Consider the following 20,615-nt stretch of genomic DNA (forward strand, 5'->3'; position numbering starts at 1 on the left):
CAATGAGAACTTTAACGTTTCAGTGGATTCCCAAATCTTCTAGGTCCCTCCAGTTATACACTGTTCTTGCTTTCATCCTTACGGGTACCTTTCTTGGAAAACTACCCAGCACACAAGCATACGAGGTCTGACAAGTACTAAGTTTGTGAACTTGTTGCAACAATGCTGCTAACCTTTTTTGTTATCAGAGGGATTATTCATTATGAATTTGTACCAACTGGATACACAGTTAACCAAGTTTACTATTTGGAAGTGCTGAAAAGGCTGCATGAAAATGTTAGACGACCTGAACTTTTCGCCAACAATTCATGGCTCTTGCATCATGACAATGCACCAGCTCACACAAAACTGTCTGTGAGGGAGTTTTAACCAGTAAACAAATAACTATATCGGAACACCCTCCCTACTCACCTGATCTGGCCCCCAATGACTTCTTTCTTTACCTGAAGGTAAAGGAAATATTGAAAGGAAGACATTTTGATGACATTCAGGACATCAAGGGTAATATGATGACAGCTCTGATGACCATTCCAGAAAAAGAGTTCCAAAATTGGTTTGAAGGGTGGACTAGGTGCTGGCGTTGGTGCATAGCTTCCCAAGGGGGAGTACTTGGAAGGTGACTGTAGTGATATTCAGTAATGGGGTATGTAGCACTTTTTCTAGGATGAGTTCGCGAACTTAATTGTCCCACGTATTTACACAGAAGGAAATGTCCCAAACAATTTGGCATCCTGTCCACTTCTGTCCACATCAGTCACAGGAATCGTGTAACAGTTACTGGTCTCCTCTGTGTGCCCAGCGGGAATGAACAAGCGTGGATGGACTTTCCCAAAGCCAACAAGCTGGTACAGATGAGTGTGGAATTAAAACCTAGGATGTCCCCCTGAAATAATAGGAGTGTCTTTTTCTTTCATTTACTTGCATAATTTTGGGGGATCATAATTTCCATAACAATGCTGACTAGACAGGGCAGGTGGAGCCTTTCTAAAAACTAAAAAAAAATCTAAAATCTCAACGCTAAGTGGTTGGAGATGTCGTAACCGACGCCCCAGTTTATAGTTGCTGTCCCAGCATAACCTTTGAGAGTGTCCACTTTCACCCACGAGTACTGCTGTTTGGGAGCTAAATTAAAAGGTCACTTTCATTATAGAGTCTTACTGCACTACCCGCTCCCCAGCACTGCAAATGCATAAATGCTTGAGCACAGAACTCGTAGAATCTCAGGGGTGGAAGAAATCATACAGGCACCAAGGCCAACTGCTCATGAGAGGCTGCAACGCGTCTTCTTACACAGGTAAGAATGAGAGTGTTTGAAAAGCTGCTCTAAGAGGACTGCTAAGAATTCCTGCTGCACAAAATTAGTTATTATGTGTAAAGGGCTGAGGGCAGAGCTGGCTAGGAGCTAAAAATGACCGAGTCCTTTTCATAGTAAAGCAGTGAGAGGCAGCAAACATGGTGACTAGAACCCTGCTCCTGGTGGCAGGGACCCGGGTTCAACCCCAGCTCTGCCAATTTCTAGTGAGGTGACCCTGGCCAGTTTGCTCAGAGTCCGTGGGCCCTCAATGGTTTACCTGTAAGGGCTGACACTGTAGCGGAAGAAAAGTAATTTCCCTCCACTCTTCAAGGTTCTTGGCTGAGTCCCCTGTAACAAAGAGCAGCTTAACAGGAGAAAACACACGGGAGGTTCTAAACACGTGTGGCTCCTGTGTACCTGAGACAGACCCAGGAGAACCAGGGAGCTCTCCGAAAGGGCCCAAGCCAGCACCCTGTACCACCTCCAGCTAAAGACAGAAGAAGACGCTGGGGCTGGGAAGTCACATGGGAGGTGACCAGGCAGAGCTCAGCGAAGGCATGGCTGCTAAGTCCCGCTCCACTCATGCTAATTTCTAGAGACGCAGTCATGCTTCCTTCCTGGTACGGAGGGAGAGACACCTCACCACTGGAGAGTCTCCTCATTAGTGTAAGTGGGAGACTCCTACCACACCTGCCACATGGCTGAGCGCTGTGTTCACAGATAGGACAATGTAAGCACTTAGACCAATGTCGGCATGGGACCACGGCTCAGTCAGACTCACCACCAGTGAAGTGATAACCAAGGGTTTACTCAGCAAACTGAACCAAACATGCAGAAACCTTTACTGATAGTTCAAGCCGAGACAAACCGTATGCATGTGCCACTTAGGCCAGCCTTGGGGTTAAGCTGACTTTCTCCAAGATACGATACCCCCAAGTGCATTTCAAACGGACAGAGACATGCACAGAGCCAGGTTCCATGCGTTCTGCAGGGGGCTGCTCACCAGAAATCCGGAGCGTCCTCTGCAGGGCGCGCCCGGATCAGACGGACTGTAGTTGAGAGCCTCCGTGACTTACTAGCACCTGGGGCTGCTAAGCTCTTACAGGCTCAGGTCGTGTGCATTTATTAATAAGGCTAACGTCCAAATGTCAGTGGAGTCGAGCAGGCTTTGGATTGTACAATTTGTCATGAACTTTTCACGAAGTCTTTTCCAAACAGAGCATGGACTTCACCTCGAGCCGTGATATTTAAAGATCCATTTGCAGCCATTCAGGATAATTGGACCATGTCCTGGAGCTGCAGTCCAGGCAGAAACGTGAGACAGCGGTGAGGCCTGGGCACCTCCCTGAGAGGCCTGAGCCCACCTTCACAGGCAGATCACAGGGGCTCAGCCTGTCCCAGCGTCCGGTCCACTCCTCTGGCCTCTGTCACACATGCTCTGGGGACGAGACTTGCTTTGGTTTGTTCTCTACTAAGGTTTGCTAGATTGTTCGGAGGAACTAATGGAGCGAAACTCTAGCTTTCAGCAGCTGGGCGACGGCTCTCAGATGGAGTTTCTGTCGGATCTAAACCCAGCACTTTAAAGCGAGGATAGCGGCACCAATTGGAAAAGCTGGCACAACTGAACAGGAGAGCCCCCAGCAGGAAGTACAAACAAAACAAAACAAAACAACAGAATAAAACTCTGTCAAACATCCAAGGGAAAGCCTAGTTCCATGGTGTTTTCCCCACTCAGGTTTTCAAAGTGAAGTGTGCTGCCTGCCCCCCGCCCCCCAGTTAACAAGGCATCACACACAGTCTAAGCACCCCTCTGACTTCCTGGGAGGTCTGCTGCATGCACAGGACGCGCCCCTGGAGGCGTCCACATGTCCCCACCTCTGCCCTGCTTTGCCAGTGACACGGCTGTTGCTCACTCTGACTGTGGGTGACAAGCCATTTTTCTCCTGGCCCCAGGAAGCCACTCTGCTCTTCCCTTCAATTCTATGGTTAGATTCACGTTGACATCTTGTACTCTGAAAAAAGTCATATTGCGACTTCATTTCTTGTACCACCTGTCAGGTGGGCACTCCTGTGTGGGATGTGGACACTGTGTGTGATTGTGACAAACAGACATAAGTTGCAGAGTAGGTCCTGCCAAACGTGTTCTAGCTGCAAAAGCCTAATGCACATGCAGACGGCAGGAGCAGTAACACAGCACAGGGCGTGCATGTGATTGGACAGCGCTCATTACCATGAAGAAAAGCTTCAGAGGACACGCAATGTGGGTTTCAGGCAAGTGATGCGTGCGTGTACAGAGACTGGACCTGCCTTAGTGGCTGGAGAGACTCGGTCTAAGTCAGAAAGAAGCCCTCTCTCAAAGAGAAAGTGTTCACACATGAACTCAGCTGTCCCTGGGGTAACGAGTGTCACCAGTTACTTAATGCAGGTTGGACAGGTACTTGTGAGTAAATTACCGAGCAAATTCAACCTGAGCTTGTTCTGAGCGACGGCCGTTACCCACTGAAGCATGGGATAAGATAAGAACGCACATTCTCTGGTCCCCTGTGATGTGGGGGGAATGTGCAGGCTGATGGAAAAGGGCCCCCGTGCGAATGAGTTTGGGTCAAGAATCAGGAGAGCCTGGGTTCTGTAAACATCCTTAAATGGGAAGGTCTCCCTGTAAACGTCAGTTCTTCTGGAATGCAATTTGTGCCTTTAATGAAACAAGACTTTGGTGACGCACGCCCCACCCGGCACCGCCCTCCCTGGGCAGGGCTCACAGCCCCGGGGCCTCCCCGGGCAGGTAGAGCCCAGAAAGTGCTAGCCTGGGACCATGGCGTCCACAGAAGCCCTGAGGGCACAAATGCCCCCAAGTAGCGGTGGCTTGCCTGTTCTCAAGACCCTGATTCGGTTTGAAACTGACAGAAAGGACGCTGGCGGGAAGAGTCCCAGGTGGGCCAAAGGAAAGGACCCCGAATTCTTTCTCCTCCACTCTCCTGGGGCCCTGAAAACTGAGTCTCCAAACCCACAGACTGAGTGTCACGGCAGGTACACATGACAATGGCTGGCAGGGATGTGAGGAGGATTCACTAATCCAGATGACAACAGAGGACACTCAGTCTGGATGCAGTGACCAGTCAAACCAGGACACTTTTGAGAGTGACCAGGGACCATGAATAAGTAGCCTGGAAACCAGGCTCAGGCAGAGCTGTCAGGACACGGCCGCTCACTTTGCTCGAGGACTGAGGGGTCAGCATCCCCTCCTAATAACCCCGATCCCCGGGAGGCACTTCACAGAAGGTTTATTAGCATGTGTTCTATTGAAAGCTGATTGGAATGATTAGGAAACACAGCAAAGTATTAATTCTTTTGTCCTTTTTCCTTTTATTCTGGTTTATTCTTACTAAGCTGTGTGTTTAGAAACTTGACACTGGTCTAAAGTCTTGTCTGTGCATAATAATTTCCTGTGAACAAGCAACTCAGGATTGTGTATTAAATATGTCTGAATCAAATCGTGCTCTGAACAATACTAATAGTGTTTTATTTTTCTATTTATTCATATTTATTATGAAACCTACTCAGAGGCTTAACTGCTTACCTTGTACCTCCGAGAATAATAATCTCCCTTTTCAAGACAGTCATTATTGGAGAACACGTACCTTCAGCAGAAATACTATATCCCAGGACCCTAATTAGAAGGTTTGAATAGTCAGGACGTGGAGTAAGTGCCATCTTCTCAAACGCAGGCCTGGATTTGTTTTTGAGCTGATTTGAAATATTTGAGTATTGTAACATCTAGTTTGTAAGCTATGACCATTAACAAGGAAAAGCCAGCACTGGGCTTTGAATCCAGCAGTCATATATTTTAAGTACGTCACTTAACACACACCTTACTTGGGCACCTGAGGGGGGCCGTGCTTGCAAGGCGGGCGCCACCAACCCGCTCCGTGTGGCCGCTGAGCCGGGCGCAGCCCGCACTCACCTCTGCACCTGGGCCTGCTGTCTCCCGCGCTCCACGTCCCGTTCGCCTGGCACTGCACGAGCCTTCTGCCCTCCAGGTAGTAGCCGGGGCTGCAGCTCAGCACCACCTGAGCGCCGTACTCGTTCAGAGACCCGGAAACCAGCCTCCAGGTGACGTGCTCCGCGAGCTGGGCTTCGATGCCGGGACAAACCACCGCTGGAAAAGAAACACGCGAGCATCAGTGGTTTTCTCTCGGGGACCCGGCCCTGCTCGCTGTGAGCGGTGAAGGAAGGTCGTGTGCTCAGCACCGACTCGCTGCGCACAGTCCAGGCCTCGAGCCGGGATTCCAGCTTCTCTCTGCCCCTCGGTCACAGCGGATGGTCCCGCGTGTGAAACACGGTCCCTGGCCTCGCTGCCCCGTGAAGAATACGTTGCTTAACGAGGCTGCACAATTCACTCGCGGCTGCAAAGCCCGGGCAAAGGGCATGCGCATAAAATACCTTTCCCGTAATCAGTCTCCACATCCTTCAAGAAACCGGCAGTTCAGCGAGCGGGCCTGGGAGGAAGTGGGACACGGCAGGAACACCGGCGCACCTCAGCAGTGACCCAGCTGGGTGGCAGGCGGTGAACTTAGGAACCGAAGCCGATCTCACGTGTGAACTTAGGAACCGGAAGCCGATCTCCGTGTGAACTTAGGAACCGGAAGTCGTATCTCTACGTGTGAACTTAGGAACCGGAAGCCCTATCTCTACGTGTGAACTTAGGAACCGGAAGCCGTATCTCTACGTGTGAACTTAGGAACCGGAAGTCCGGATCTCTACGTGTGAACTTAGGAACCGGAAGCCGTATCTCACGTGTGAACTTAGGAACCGGAAGCCGTATCTCTACGTGTGAACTTAGGAACCGGAAGTCCGTATCTCTACGTGTGAACTTAGGAACCGGAAGCCGTATCTCTACGTGAGAACTTAGGAACCGGAAGCCGTATCTCTACGTGTGAACTTAGGAACCGGAAGCCGTATCTCTACGTGTGAACTTAGGAACCGGAAGCCGTATCTCTACGTGTGAACTTAGGAACCGGAAGCCGTATCTCTACGTGTGAACTTAGGAACCGGAAGCCGTATCTCTACGTGTGAACTTAGGAACCGGAAGCCGTATCTCTACGTGTGAACTTAGGAACCGGAAGCCGTATCTCTACGTGTGAACTTAGGAACCGGAAGCCGTATCTCTACGTGTGAACTTAGGAACCGGAAGTCCGTATCTCTACTATGAACTTAGGAACCGGAAGCCCGTATCTCTACGTGTGAACTTAGGAACCGGAAGTCCGTATCTTTAAGTGTGAACTTAGGAACGGGAAGTCCGTATCTCTACTATGAACTTAGGAACCGGAAGCCGTATCTTTAAGTGTGAACTTAGGAACCGAAAGTCCGTATCTCTAAGTATGAAGCCACATGTGTGAACACCATCAGTCAACTGCCCACAAAATTGACCTGATTAATTTACTGAGCTTGAAACAATTCGCTAGAGAAACCATAGTTTTTTTCAGAATGACATTAATAATTTTACTTTTAAATTCTGTACATTCATTAAAATTGAATGAGATATACCTAAAATAGTACAACAATCTCATTCAATCTTCTCTCAGTAATTTAGGTGCAAATAAACTAGAAAAATAGGTATTTTGGTATTGTTATAATAATGTGAAAAGGAATTGCAAATTTAAAAGTAATCCAAAATATTTTCCTTGTGTTTTTTCAGATAAAGCAATTACCCTAAATTTAGATGGATAGTCAATTGTTTTACTTAATGATGTAAATATTAAATTTTTTTCTCTAACCTGAATACATTTAGAATTTCAGGCACAGCTGCCATTTCTGAAACGTCTCCAATGCCTCTAACTCAATCTCAATCTCAATGCATATTTCAAGTAAAATTCATTTTATCTTCCTGCGTGTATTTCTAGAATTAACAAGATGCTGCAAATTGCCTGAATTCTCTTCTAAAACCTGTTTCTGCCAGGAAGGGCTGCGCGTCCTCCGCTCACCCGCACGATCAGTCTTCCTGGAGCTCCCATCACTCACCCTGCTGCCTCCTCAGTGCTTCCTGGTTACCCCTTTCTTCATGAAAACAGCATTCGGTTTGCTTAGCAAGATCGTTCTGATTGTTCGCTTTCATCTCTTTCTCCCGACATGGCCCTCACCTTTTCATTGGAAACACTATTGTATTTTCACAATTTTTCTTGCATATAAACAGCGTCTGACTTAAAGCAGGTGATGATGACCTATATTTGTAAATGTGGTGAGTGTAAGAGTGTGTGTATGACTGTGTGTGCACGCTGCTGAGTATATGCTTTCCATAATGACATGCCAAGAAAATGTTGTGGCAGCAAAAAAATCAAAACAAAACAAAACAAAGGAACTGAGGCAATGAAAGCATCTGGGTGGAAACTGACAGTTAAAAGGAAAGTGAGAACGGAAATATTTAAAGCCCATCTTGGCCTCTATTTACTACGGAAGAGAGGGAAAGGATAAAGGTACCCAGAAAGTCCTGGAGATGTGATTTTGTTTAATATTTTCAAAGGCACTCTGAGGGACAGCGTGTAAAATATGTGAGTGTGAACAATGTCTGACCTTATTTGGGTGGTGAAATCTCGAGGAACAGAAACCAAGATGATGTGAAAAGACTGTTTCCTCCAAGAAGTGGTGAAAAAGGTCTACTCTTAGAAGGTTTCATCTACATGCATGTCAGCATTTGTAAACACACACACACACACACACACACACACACACACACCACAACCAAACCACCAAAAACAAACAAAAGATAATGTGAACAGTTCCCATAAAATGATCAGCCCTGATGTGTTGCTGCCAATAGGTTGTCACACAGAAGACCCCCTGCTGCTTTGCCCCAGAAGACAACAGAGACATAATGCTCCACCAGAATGGTGAGCCTGGTGGGAGGAAATGAACCAGAACACAACCCAAACGTTCTGCAAGCTGCCAGTATCTGCTGTGTCCCTGATTCCCATTTTGGTGAACTGTCCTGCTCATGTGAGTCAAAATCCAAAACCTGTTTCCCAGCTTCCGGTCACCCCCTCACCCAGCAGGTGACCAGGTCCAGCCCACACCCACTGAGACATGGCACCTTCTCCTCTTTCCCACAGGCTCACCCACCACTGTACCCATCATTCAAAAGTCAGACCCTTCACTCTGGTGATAAACTCCACTTACACACCCTTAAAGGAACTGTAAACCATATTTATCTCCTTGCAATTCTTCATTAAAAATCTGAAAGTTTTCTTCATAAATTTAAATAATGGATCATATATGACATATAAAGTATGGTCAATATTTATACTGTAAATAAGAAAATCACTTTTACTCAGATCCAAGAGAATAATACCACAGGGATTTGGTGCTTCCAAATATTTATTTTTTATAAATACATGACTACCCTCCAAAATTTATTTCATTCTTTATTCTCCTTAAACTGTTATGCTGTTCTACAATCCTCAGAAAGACTCATTCTAATGTTTTTATGCTTGAAAGTCCTTTATGAATGCTCCTATTATGTTCATAGGTAGCAACGTTTTTTCATCTTATTATAACTGATTAAATTTACAATATATTAACTTTTATAATCTGCTTTATACACAAAAGTAGTGTTTCATTGGCAATATGCTATTTGATATACATTAATGATATAGATACAGCTTTTTTATTATCATACCTTACTGATTGTTAGAAAGGGACAAGACTTGGTATCAAATTTCTTGCTTTTTTTTTTTTTTACTCTTTATAGTTGTTTTAGTATAAATATTTTATTTGTGATAAGAAAAAATAAATAAGCAGAAGGTAAAGGAAACAGTTTTGTTACAGTGATATTTCTCGATTTTTGGCCCTCATCCTTGGTTATTCACCAAACATTTCCATCAGCAAAAACTGGTTGATAGAAACTCCTTAAATTGTATTGAAAGCCAAGTGGTAGAATCCACTGGCTTCCTCTACACCTGCTCCAACATTTGGGTTCCTTCCTCTTTGGTGCTCGGGAGGTTTCTGCTGTGTTTGGGGGATGGTCGAGCATGTGAAGTGAAGCTAAGCTAAGGGCTGAGCGAAAACATGCATATGGGAGACAGGCCTCATGGGAGAAAGACCAGGAGGGTGAGCCCAGGACTGAGGAAGTGTCTATGTGCCTGGTCCCCACTCCACCCGCTGGCCCCGCCGTTCCGAAGCCAGCTGGAATGGCCTCTCCCCTAAACTAACAGAGACGACACTGAATTACAGTCAGGAGGCAGCAAAAAGCAGCACTAGTGCCACTGTGCTGACTTGTTTAAAGCAGACACTTCACTCTCCCTAACAGAAATATCTCAGACCCGAACTCACCAGGTTCTCTGTGAGCCCGCCAGCCCTGCCTGGTACCTGAAGTCACAGGCCACCAAGACAGACGTTTGCTTCTGCAGACTGGCACTGGTTTAGTGTGTCCCCCAAAAGGTCCTCTTCACACACTAGATATAAATGCACTGACAATTTGCCATGAAGTTGATCCTCTAGCAACACTGAGACAGGGAAATGGGTGTTGCTATCATTTGCATTTTGAGGATGAGCAAGTCAGCTCAGGCTTGGCCCAAACAGGCTACCATCCCATGTGTCCCTCGGACCCTGTCATTCCTCCCCCACTAGAAGCAACATGAGAAAACTGTTATTTATTCTACAAATGACTAAATCGAGTGACATTGGCCACGGTTTTCGGAATGAAGTCCATGAAGACGCCCGACCCACAATGTACGAATATCGCTTAAATGACATAATTTTAAATGAATGTTTTAAAATGTTTGTCCACCTGGAAAATGTAGCAAAAGAAAACATTGTTTACATCAATGTTTTAAATCACTATTTATGACAGTTATAAATGAATGAATTGCCAGGTCATGAATAGTGAAATTGTTTTAAAAAACATGCAGGCGTTGCTGGCTTGACAGAAAGTGCTCAATCTGCGAATTTATTTTATATCCCATCCCTCTTTTTAAGGAAATACAGATTGTCTTCTGTTACCTTAAAGCAAACAACTCGTATGGATTTGCTTTCTCCTGTTTCAGCAAGTTCAAGAGAATGTGAGCCCTCACCATCGCCACGTGTCTGCCCCGGCTCACAGTCCCGAGCATGGACACAGCCGACAGCCCTGCTGCAACGCCCTAAATAACACTTCTCAAATCAGATGAGTCGAGAGCACAGATGAGGTTTCTTTGCACAGAAGACACATTTTCTTTATCTTGTAAATGTCTCATTCACAACACACAGTATTTTGCATTTTACTTGAGAAATAAATCTTTCTTTTACTTTTACCATGAGTGGTTCTGATTTATCACAGATTCCTTCAGCCAGCGGCCGGCCAACCGGGCAAGGGGGCAGGTGATCTTCTGAAGACAGGCAGACCCGACAGCACGGCCTCCATGATTACAGACTCTCGCTAAGTCTGCTGTGGCACAGAACCCACCCCAGACACGGAGGTGAGTGCCGTTCACGGATCCTCCATCACATTCAACGTGGGCAGGTACTGCTTCTCACCAAGTTAGGTTCCAGCACATTTCATTAGACTTACATCTATATGACTTGGTGCCACTGGATGAAAATGACTTCATCAGCCTCATAACTGTTCTCAGAACGAAAGTCTAGCATTCGGCAGACCACAAGGACCCACGTTCACTGGTTGGGGTCGGGCACTGGTTTCAGTTCTGCTACATCGGAAGCTGAAGACCAAGGCTGCTTTACACAGGTAAACGTGAATGTAAAATCTTTGGTGAGTCCAGGGCACTGAGGTGATTTAAATGCATTTCATGCCCTCCGACTTCACCACTGCTCTATGAAGAAACCCATCCTGAAGAGCGCACTGATGTCATGGGACCCATACGGACAAAATCTGGTTTGAGATTTCTGTTCTAACCTCAGAGCTTAACCCAATGATTAGTGTGTGTGTTGTTTAGAAGAGCAGGTGCGTTAATTACAGGCAAATTCATGGAGTTTTGAAGTCAACTTAGGACACAGTTACGGGCTTACTTGAGAGTCAGTCAGTTTCCAGAGGTGTCAAACAGGTCCAAAACCTTGGAAGCTCAGTTCCTTCAGCAAGATTCCTGCTCAAATCCAGACACACAACACACATATTCTCAGGTCCTGGAATTGCCAGGTTTCTACTCATTCCGGTGATCACTGTCTTTTCCATTTGTGAAGTTTCCAAGACCCTCGTGCAATCAGACATTTTTTTCTGCCCCAGGCCTCTTGTCATTTGTGGCTACGGTCAGCCTCAATAAAGCTATTTTAGCAGAGTCAGACCCTGAACAGTCAGACAAACGGTAGCTCTGTCCAATAATGAACACACCCACTCGAGCCGTAGCAGACACTGCCTGTGAAGTCTGATTTGTACAACAAAACAAGACCAGTATTGAATTAACCTCATCCACTTAGGATTCTGGCAAAATTTGTTCAGATTTTTTTTTGCAATTCTGTAATCTAAGTTTGATACCACAGCTATTTTTAAAATTACAGACAAATCTCTCAAGTTCGTGAGTCACTCTGGTTACATCTCAACAGCTTACTGTTTGTGTAAGAAAATAGTTTCCTTAAATGTTTTTGACAGGGGCTATGCTATTCATTCATTCATTCATTCTACAAATATTTATAAAGATACAGGTGTGAGCCCAATGGACAGACACACGTGCCCTTGCAGAGGTTATGTTTCTTAGAGCTTAAACAATAATAATTTATATATTCCAGTACTTAGTGGCCATAAGTGGCCTAAGTGAAACAAAACTTGTGCTTACTGTCCTTTAAGCATTTAAATGCAAACTTGACTCTCATATTTATCAGCGAGCCAAGTGGAACCTTAGGTCACAACTGTAACTTAAATACAAAAAGCTGGACTAAGGCGTGGTCAGTCTTTGGAATGAAATGAAATAAAAGAGACAGAAAAATAACCTAAAGTAGAACACAGCTGGCCCTGAAAGTGAAGGGCTGAATCTAATCCAAAATGACAGGATGTGGATGGTTTAAATATATTAACTGCAAAAGAACACCTCGACTCCAAAGGCATTTAGATTAGAACGTCAGGTTAACTCAGCTGTAGTACAGACTGAAACACTGTATCCCTGTAGAACACACAGCAGCTGAGCAGTGTCACCATTTGACCGCTCCCAGAAAGAGAACTTGGTGGGTGGGCACTGACACCTTCCCCATGTGCAGAACTGCACAAGCCCATCTGCAAGTGACCTGCGTTTAGCGAACGATCAACACTGTCACGCCGGCCCCCAGCACAGTAGCGCCCATGAATCCCTCCCACAGGGTGGGTGGGTGTCCACCTGCCCACTCTGCCCCCGCCCCCTCAGGTCTGCTCCAGGCACAGGGGAGGCACAGCGCTGGGTGACATTTCCCCAGGGGTCTCCTGCCTGTCTTGCCAGCTGAGGCACTAAACTGACCTTTGGGTCAGGAGGCTCTTTCAAAAGCGTGTAGCTTTGGAAGATACAGACAGGTGCCTTCTCTCTCACACATAGATAAGTCCCTCATTTTTCTGTTTTCCTGTGTACTTTAAAAATTTGTTTGTAATTTGCACACGATGACTGTACATTTAGACCGAGTCTTTCTTCATTAGCGTTGCAAACATTTAACTGAAATCCCTATAAATGCTTGGCACAGGCAAGATAAGCCCGGCACAGCAGCCGCGCATGCACAGCACGGGGCGCGCAAGGCTGCGAAGGCCGGACTCTGCCCGGACCCAGCGAGCACAGGCTTCCTTCTCCCGGTCCCCGCTTCCCATGTGTGATAGGATAACGACAGCCCTTCCTATTTGTTAGGACTTAAACTCTGAATGTGTGTAAAATGCTTACGACAGGGCCTGGCACACAGTGGGGCCTCAGTGATGTCAGACCTACGTTTGGCTCCAGGACACAATGGTTCAGAGACACGATTTATGATACAACGATCTTTGTCAGGGTATTAAATGAAAAGTATAATCTGTGCTCCACCCTGGAGATAGGGATAATTAAGGAAGACAACAACACAAGCACTTTTAAGGTCATTTTCTAGGGGAATAAGGAGACAAATATATATCCTCAGTTTATATATAGTCTATATATAGACACATAAAATACATATGCATATTTGCTGGTATGTATATGCGCACATGTATATGTATATTATATGTGCCTATCTGTATAATGTTTTACATTTAAGATGAATGCACGGACACGTATATCTAGATAGATAATTTATATATCAGCTTATTTTTCTATGAATGGCTATTTATAGGTCACATAAAGCTGTCTGGTGTGACTTCGCTTGCTCTCCCTTTCCTGAACTGTTTACGTTGCATTAAATCATGCAAAGTGCTCATGATGCCTGGCACACAGTAGGTCCTCGCTAAACTATTAATGATGAAATTGCTTCACTTGCTTTACAGCTTTAATTGAAAGGAAAACGTGCCTGCAGATTGGGATCACAACTTTGACTTCATGTTACTAGAAGGTAATTGTAATGGTTTCTTTCTCCTAAATGTTAAGCACAAAAGGCGTATCTATTCATCATTCTGTCAAACCATTACACCCCACACATTAATACCAATAGTGAGCTCTTGTTCTATTGTGTCACTGGCGTGAATCATTATCTTCAATGGTCCAAATCCAGTCTCAGTAAATCATTACAACAAAAATAAATTAGCCACACACATCGACCTCAGAGATTTGTAGGACTGCAGAAAGTATGTAAACAGACAATTATTTATTACAACCTGCATTTCAGTAAACCTGAGGGTGAAAGAGGCTCATTTTATTTACCATTTACATTTACTATTTATCAAAACTGAAGTGTTTCTTATCTCTTGAGATTCAGTGTACTGATCTACATCATACTGTAGTTCGTAAAGAAACGTATAAAACTGTGTTCTATGCACATAGTACACCAAGGAATGGCCTTGGGGAAATACGCACTTCGGAGTTTAATAGTATCCACATTTTCTGGGCTAAAGTTTTATGCTTACTCTGCTCAATTTCCTTCATTTAAATTAAGTGAAGGAAACACCCTCCACAAAATGAAATCCATTTGCCAGACTTTGACTACCAAGGAATTTTAATGAAATGTCCATTTCTCCCCTTTATAAAGTCTAATAAAAAACAGAGAAGGAAGAAATACTTGAAAGTTGAGACGATACTTAGAAAATTTAAGGTTGAATTCCCTTTTATTATAAATGTTATATTTATTTCCCTGTGTTACTGAACAAATAATCGTCAGTATTAAAAAAGGCTTTAAAATGCAAACTGACCTTTCCCAGTTAATAATAATTTAACTGAACACATTACGATTTCCTTCCATTGGGAACCTCATTTATATGTAAGAAGCAATTTTGTTGTAAGATTCTTTCATTATAACTTTAAAGCAATTGTACATCTAGATATGTATTTTAAAACAGAAAATTCAAACGTATGTATAAATTAAGCCACTTATGTGCTGTAGTACAGCGCTCTGCCTAAGTACAAAACAGTTCTCTTAACTGATGTAACATTTGCCTTGGAACTGCCAAAGGCCTCTCATTCCTGATTTTCCTAGAAAATTTTATCCACAAATATACGTTGTCCTTGAAATCATTTGGCTCTAGTACATATTTTCAAACTAAAGGTGCCTCCCTCTCGTGCTATCACGATTTAACACTTTTCAGGCTGAGTTACATGCTAAACTGGACCTTTTCTCCTGTCTGTGTTCTCCGTTTTAGAACACATACGACTTGGCAGTAGCCAGTGACCAATTCCTAGGTGTCACCTGGCACAGACTGGGATCAGGGCTGCATGTCTTCTCAGGTCTCCTGGAAACAAACCTTGACTTGGCCACTTTCTATCTCTGTGACCCTGGCCAGCTTACCCCACCCATCCTGCCCCAGGCTCTCATCCATAAGATGGGATAAGAAGTCCCAGACCTCTTAAGAATTGAATGAGTTAACCTGTGTAAAGCTGTGGGAATCGGCAGGGCGTCCAGCACAGGTTTTAAAGGACACATTGCAGTACGGTGGTAACACCTTAACAGCATATCCCAAATCATGTAAAAGCTGGCTGGTCCTCAGCTGTCTCCTCCACAGTATCTACTTTGCTTCTCTTTGGACAAGTGAGTTCAAAATAAAGAGACTCCATGAGTTTTACTCTATTTGCCATGAGAACTCTCAGGAGAATTTAATATGCCACATTTTGACTTCTATATGCTTAAAAGATCTGTCTGGCTGCTTTGTAAGAGGAGACTGCAGGTGAGGGGCTGTTTTGGGGGTACAGATGAGTGAGGGGCCATTTTGGGGGTGCAGGTGTCGACAGCAGCTTGGCCTGGTGTGGAAGTGCTGGTAAGTGGGCAGATGTGCTTTGTGGGGACTTGCTGGGGTGAATATGGGACATGAGGAAGGAAGGAACTGAGGAAGGACTGAAGTAGGAAGCCCCGATCTGAAGTCCCTTCAGCAGACTGGGCCGCCAGGAGCATTCTCAGACTCGGGGCCTGGCTTCTGGGGCACACAGAGCCATGTACCCCAAGGCAGATCTTAGGAACATTACATAATCGCTGTGTCTTCATGACCGAAGAGCAATCGTATCAAATGCTATGATCACCAGGGGCAGCAGGGGACATCCCATGGGACAGGGTCACTACAACAAAACACTTTCCCACATGGTTTGGTGATGACCAATCAAACTGTTTAGCCAAACTGCAAATTTTGGATACCTCAGTTATCCTCTCACTAAATCCGTAAGATAGAGAAAACAGTACCTTCTCCACAGGACAGCCATCTAGGTGAAGGATGTAACATAACGTTTGATGCAGTGCAATGTCTATTGTTCCCATTTCATAAAGCCATTTGGTTATTACTATGATTTTGCCAGACAGGCCAGGCCAAGCTCCAGTCCCAGCCTGAGAGCCATCGCATCTGTGAAGACCAGGCTCTGAGGGCAGGGGCAGGGGCCATGGCTCACTAAGCTTCCAATGCCAGCAGCTGCAAGCCAGGTGTCCTGCAAAGCACACACTCAGCCGTGCTGGGTGAGCAACTGGGGCTCCACAGCACCTTTCTTTGGCTCCCTCTGCCCACAGGAGTTATCCCACATGTGTTCTCCATGGAATCCAAGGCATTTTGTCTATTTCACTCTTTTTGAAACACTCTGCTTCTGTCTTTCTCTACCCCAACTAAGGATTGAAAAAGCTCTACTGTGCTTTTCCTTATACCTCTCCAATAGTTGGCTCTTTACAGAGTTACACGATGCCGACCCATTTATTGGAAGATATAAACCATTTGACTGGCATTCTGGGGACCAAGCTGCAAGTAGAGCTAAGCATTGGGGTGAGCAGAAGTGCTTCGCCCAATTAAGTGTGGTCTAGACACACATATATGGCTCATATATCCATAAAAATAGTTTGTGTTCATACTGTGAAGGCATTCTGTCTTGCACATCTTCAGGAAGAAACAACTCAACTTTATACCAATGAACTGAGGGTTCTTTGTCATTTCATCAACCTGAGAAATAAGAGGCACATATGTGAGCTATCCTTCAATTAATCTGAAGATAATGCTTCACTGGATAAAATGAAATGCCATGGAGACTATGTGTCTGTTATGCCCACAAAGCAGGTCTACCTTCAGGCAGAAAGATTTCCATGTAGCTTTAAAGATAATGGCTCTATCCATGCCCATCAGGCATTTTTACTAAAATTAAGTCCCTAGAAATATTTACCACTAAAAATGAGATTGATATTGTAGAAAATTATACATATTTTTAAATTAAGTTCCCAAATCGTTGAATTCATAGCAAATACATTTTTTCTAAAGTGTCATTTTTATCATATTATGTTTCAGTCAAATAAAAACAGAAGTGAGAAGACTGTGTGTCAATGACAAAAGAATAGACACATTAGTCAATGTAACAGAGCAGAGAATCCTGAAACAGACCCCCTTTTATATAGTCAGCTGATCTTTGACAAAGGAGTGAAAACGACACAAATGGAGAAGATACGTTTTTCAACAAATGGTACTAGAACAACTGAACAGCCACATGCAAAAATGAATATAGACACAGACCTTACACCCGTCACAAATAAACTTGAAATAAAGAAAAATAAAAAGAAATAAATAATTATTTTGAAATGGATCATACACTCAATGTAAAGCATAAAACTCCTAGAAGAATACATAGGAGAACAATCTAAGTGACCTTGGGTTTTGGGGATAACTTTTTAGATACAACATCAAAGGCACGTTTCCTGAAAGAAAGAATTATTTAGTTTTACTCCATTACAATGAAAAACTTCTGCTCTGCAAAAAAAACAGTGTCAAGAGAATGAGAAGACAAGCCACAGATTAAGGAAAATATTTGCAAAAGACATATCTCATGGAAATCTGTTATCCAAAATACACAAAGAAGTTTTAAAACTCAACAGTAACAAAACAACCTGATTAAAAATGGGCAAAAGACCTGGATAGACTCCTGGTTAAAGAAGGTAGACAACTGGCTAAAAAAGATGGCAAATAAGCATATAAAAAGATGGTCCACATCATATGTCATCAGGGAGCTGCAATTTAAAACAGAAAGGAGACACCAGTACAGACCTAATAGAATGGACAGACTCTGGAACACGGACAACATCAAATGCCGGTGAAGATGTGAAGCAACAGGAACACTCACTCACTGCTGGTGGAGATGCAAAATGATGCAGCCACTTTGGAGGACAGTTTGATGGTTTCTCACAAAAGGTAAAATCCTCTTATCATACTTTCCAGAAATTGCATTTCTTGGTATTTACCGAAAATAAACTGAAAACTTACATCCATACAAAAACCTACACATATATGTTCATAGCATCTTTATTCATAATTACCCAAACTTGGAAGCAAGCAAGATGTCTTTCAGTAGGTGATGGATAAATAAACTGCGGTCCATCCACACAGTGGAATACTATTCATTGCTAAAAAGAAATGAGCTCAAGCCATGAAAACACATGGAGGAACATTAAAATCATGTGACTAAGTGAAGTAAACCAATCAGAACAGACTACATATTGTAGGATTCCAACTTTATGACATTCTGGAAAAGGCAAAACTATGAGACAGTGAAGAGATCAGTGGTTGCCAGGATACTGAAGGATTTGTAGGGTAGTGACAATACTCTGTATGGTGACTAATAATGGATACCTATCATTATAAATTTGTTTAAATTCATAGAAGGCACAACACCAAGAGTGAACCCTCATATAAACTATGGACTTTGAGTGATGATGACGTGTCAGTACAGGTTCATTTGTTGTCACAAATGTCCCATCTGAGGGAGAGGCGGTGTATGGGAAATCTTTGTGCTTTCCCCTCAATATTGCTGGGAACCTAAAGTTGTTCTAAAAACTAAATCATTAAAAAAATATAAGACTAAAATTACATTTATATAATTACCTTGCCATTTATCAATTCTTTCTCAGATAGTATATAAATTTCAAATGGCTTTTCCTTTAAAACATAGCACTTACTTGCCATTTGAAGCATAGCACCGATACACAATATACTGATGCATGCTTTCCACCCAAGACTAATTAAGTCATAATTGCTGAGGGTCAAACCTGAACATTAATATTTTTTAAAGCTCTGTAGATGACTTTAATGCATAACCAGAGTGGAGCACCACTGGGAAAATGAAAAGAACGGAGGATTTAGAACTAGAAAAAGTTGAAATCAAGCCCACGTTTTGCAAATTAGTAGCTTTTACTTCATTTGTAAGGTCATCTGTGTCCTACATTTTCAGGGTTATTATGATATTTATAGATAAAGTATTTAAAACACCTAGTAGACACTTTAAAATGACAGGCATTACCACTAATGGTCTCCAAGCTATTTTCCAAGAAAGCAGTGCCGTAAGTGCCCAGGGCATTGCTCTTATTATAACCAACAAAAACACACATCTGTGATTGCCATCTGTGGGGTCACGCCCTTATTTTGAGAGAATAATTTTAATTAGGATTGAAGTTAAAAATATACCAATGTATCTTGTTATCCTAGCTTCCTGTACTAGTACAAAATTATAATAAACAGTACTTTATTAAATAGAAAATAACTAAGAATTATGAATGTTGCCTTAATGGTACCTAGCTGATTCTCAGGAAATGTAACAATTATTAGCAAAAAAAAAAAGATGAAATTGACAGCAAGGAAATTAAAAACTATGGGGGGAAGTCATCTATTTTCCATAAACATTTACATATTCATATCTAAGTAGCTTAAATATTTTTAAGATGACCAAAATACCATATACAAAAGAGGCTAATAAACTAATTTCACAATTAAAGTCTGTGTGGATTCATTTTGCTAATATTATAAGAGTGAAATATCATTGTCTATGTAGAAACACTACCTGATCTTCAATGTTACAAACCAGGTATAGATGATTTCCAATTTGAGGTTAGTTTTAATACAAGTACAACTGCAGTGAAAATCTTGGTGCCAATTGTGTGTGTGTGCGTGCATGTGTGAATTTGTATTGTATTCGGCTTTGCACTATGGACTTGATTATGGTGTTTTAAGACTAGAGGTCCTAGAATGGACCCAGACTTTGGACCCTTGCAAGCACATTGTTATACAAAGCACGTCCTCACGTACCCTTGTGCATAGGTTCTTGGAAACCGTGACATTGAGCCAAACCACAGATAAGGAAACCAATTTTGCTACAGGCTCATGGACAGAACAAGAGTTGAGTTCCTAGAGCCTATTTCTGCTCACAAAGACAGCACCAAACTTCTAAATAAAGACCCAAGACACTTCTGATGTTAAGCTTGGAAATAAATATGAGTTATACATACATTTAAGAAAGATTAATGAAAACAAGAAAGATCATTATTTTTCAACCCACTCATTCCAGTTCCAGGTGGCAGGTGGCGGGAACCTCTCCCTGAAACTCAGGGCACAGGAGGAATCCACCTGGACAGGACGCCTCCCATCGCAGGACCACCCACACCCACACCCACATTCACTCATACAGGGACAGTGTAGACATGCCACTCACCCCATGTGCACATCTTTGGGATGTGGGTGTAAAACAGAGTCCCTGAGAAAACCCACAGACATGGGGAGAATGTGCACACTCCACATGCATGGTGGTTCCAGCTGGGGACGGATCTTTTTTTCACCAACATTATAATGAAACGACGTTGAAGAGAACTACGTTAGTGGAAGACCTGCTGTACTGCAAATAGCTTTTCAGAAAACTTACCCCACTTTACAAACCGTGAGTGACTTTTCTATGGAGTGTCAATGTGTTGCACCCAGTAAATGACATGCAAACACACTAGGCACTGCCTTTGACCTCAAGGAACTTAAAATTAGTCAGGAGAGGAAGAGGAAAGT

General features: G+C 43.5%; 1 protein-coding gene across 2 annotated transcripts in view; it reads right to left on the reverse strand.

Moving 5' to 3' along the window:
- The window catches only part of CSMD1 (CUB and Sushi multiple domains 1), a 1,601,557-nt gene that overhangs the window by 63,297 nt on the left and 1,517,645 nt on the right, over positions 1-20,615 (reverse strand). For both annotated transcript variants that reach the window (XM_074329288.1, XM_074329289.1), the window contains exon 51: positions 5,256-5,450. In XM_074329288.1, the coding sequence (XP_074185389.1) occupies positions 5,256-5,450 (195 nt within the window). The remainder of the gene's footprint in view (positions 1-5,255; positions 5,451-20,615) is intronic.

The sequence above is a fragment of the Rhinolophus sinicus genome, linkage group LG04 (assembly GCF_036562045.2).
Source record: "Rhinolophus sinicus isolate RSC01 linkage group LG04, ASM3656204v1, whole genome shotgun sequence".
Lineage (NCBI taxonomy): Eukaryota > Metazoa > Chordata > Mammalia > Chiroptera > Rhinolophidae > Rhinolophus > Rhinolophus sinicus.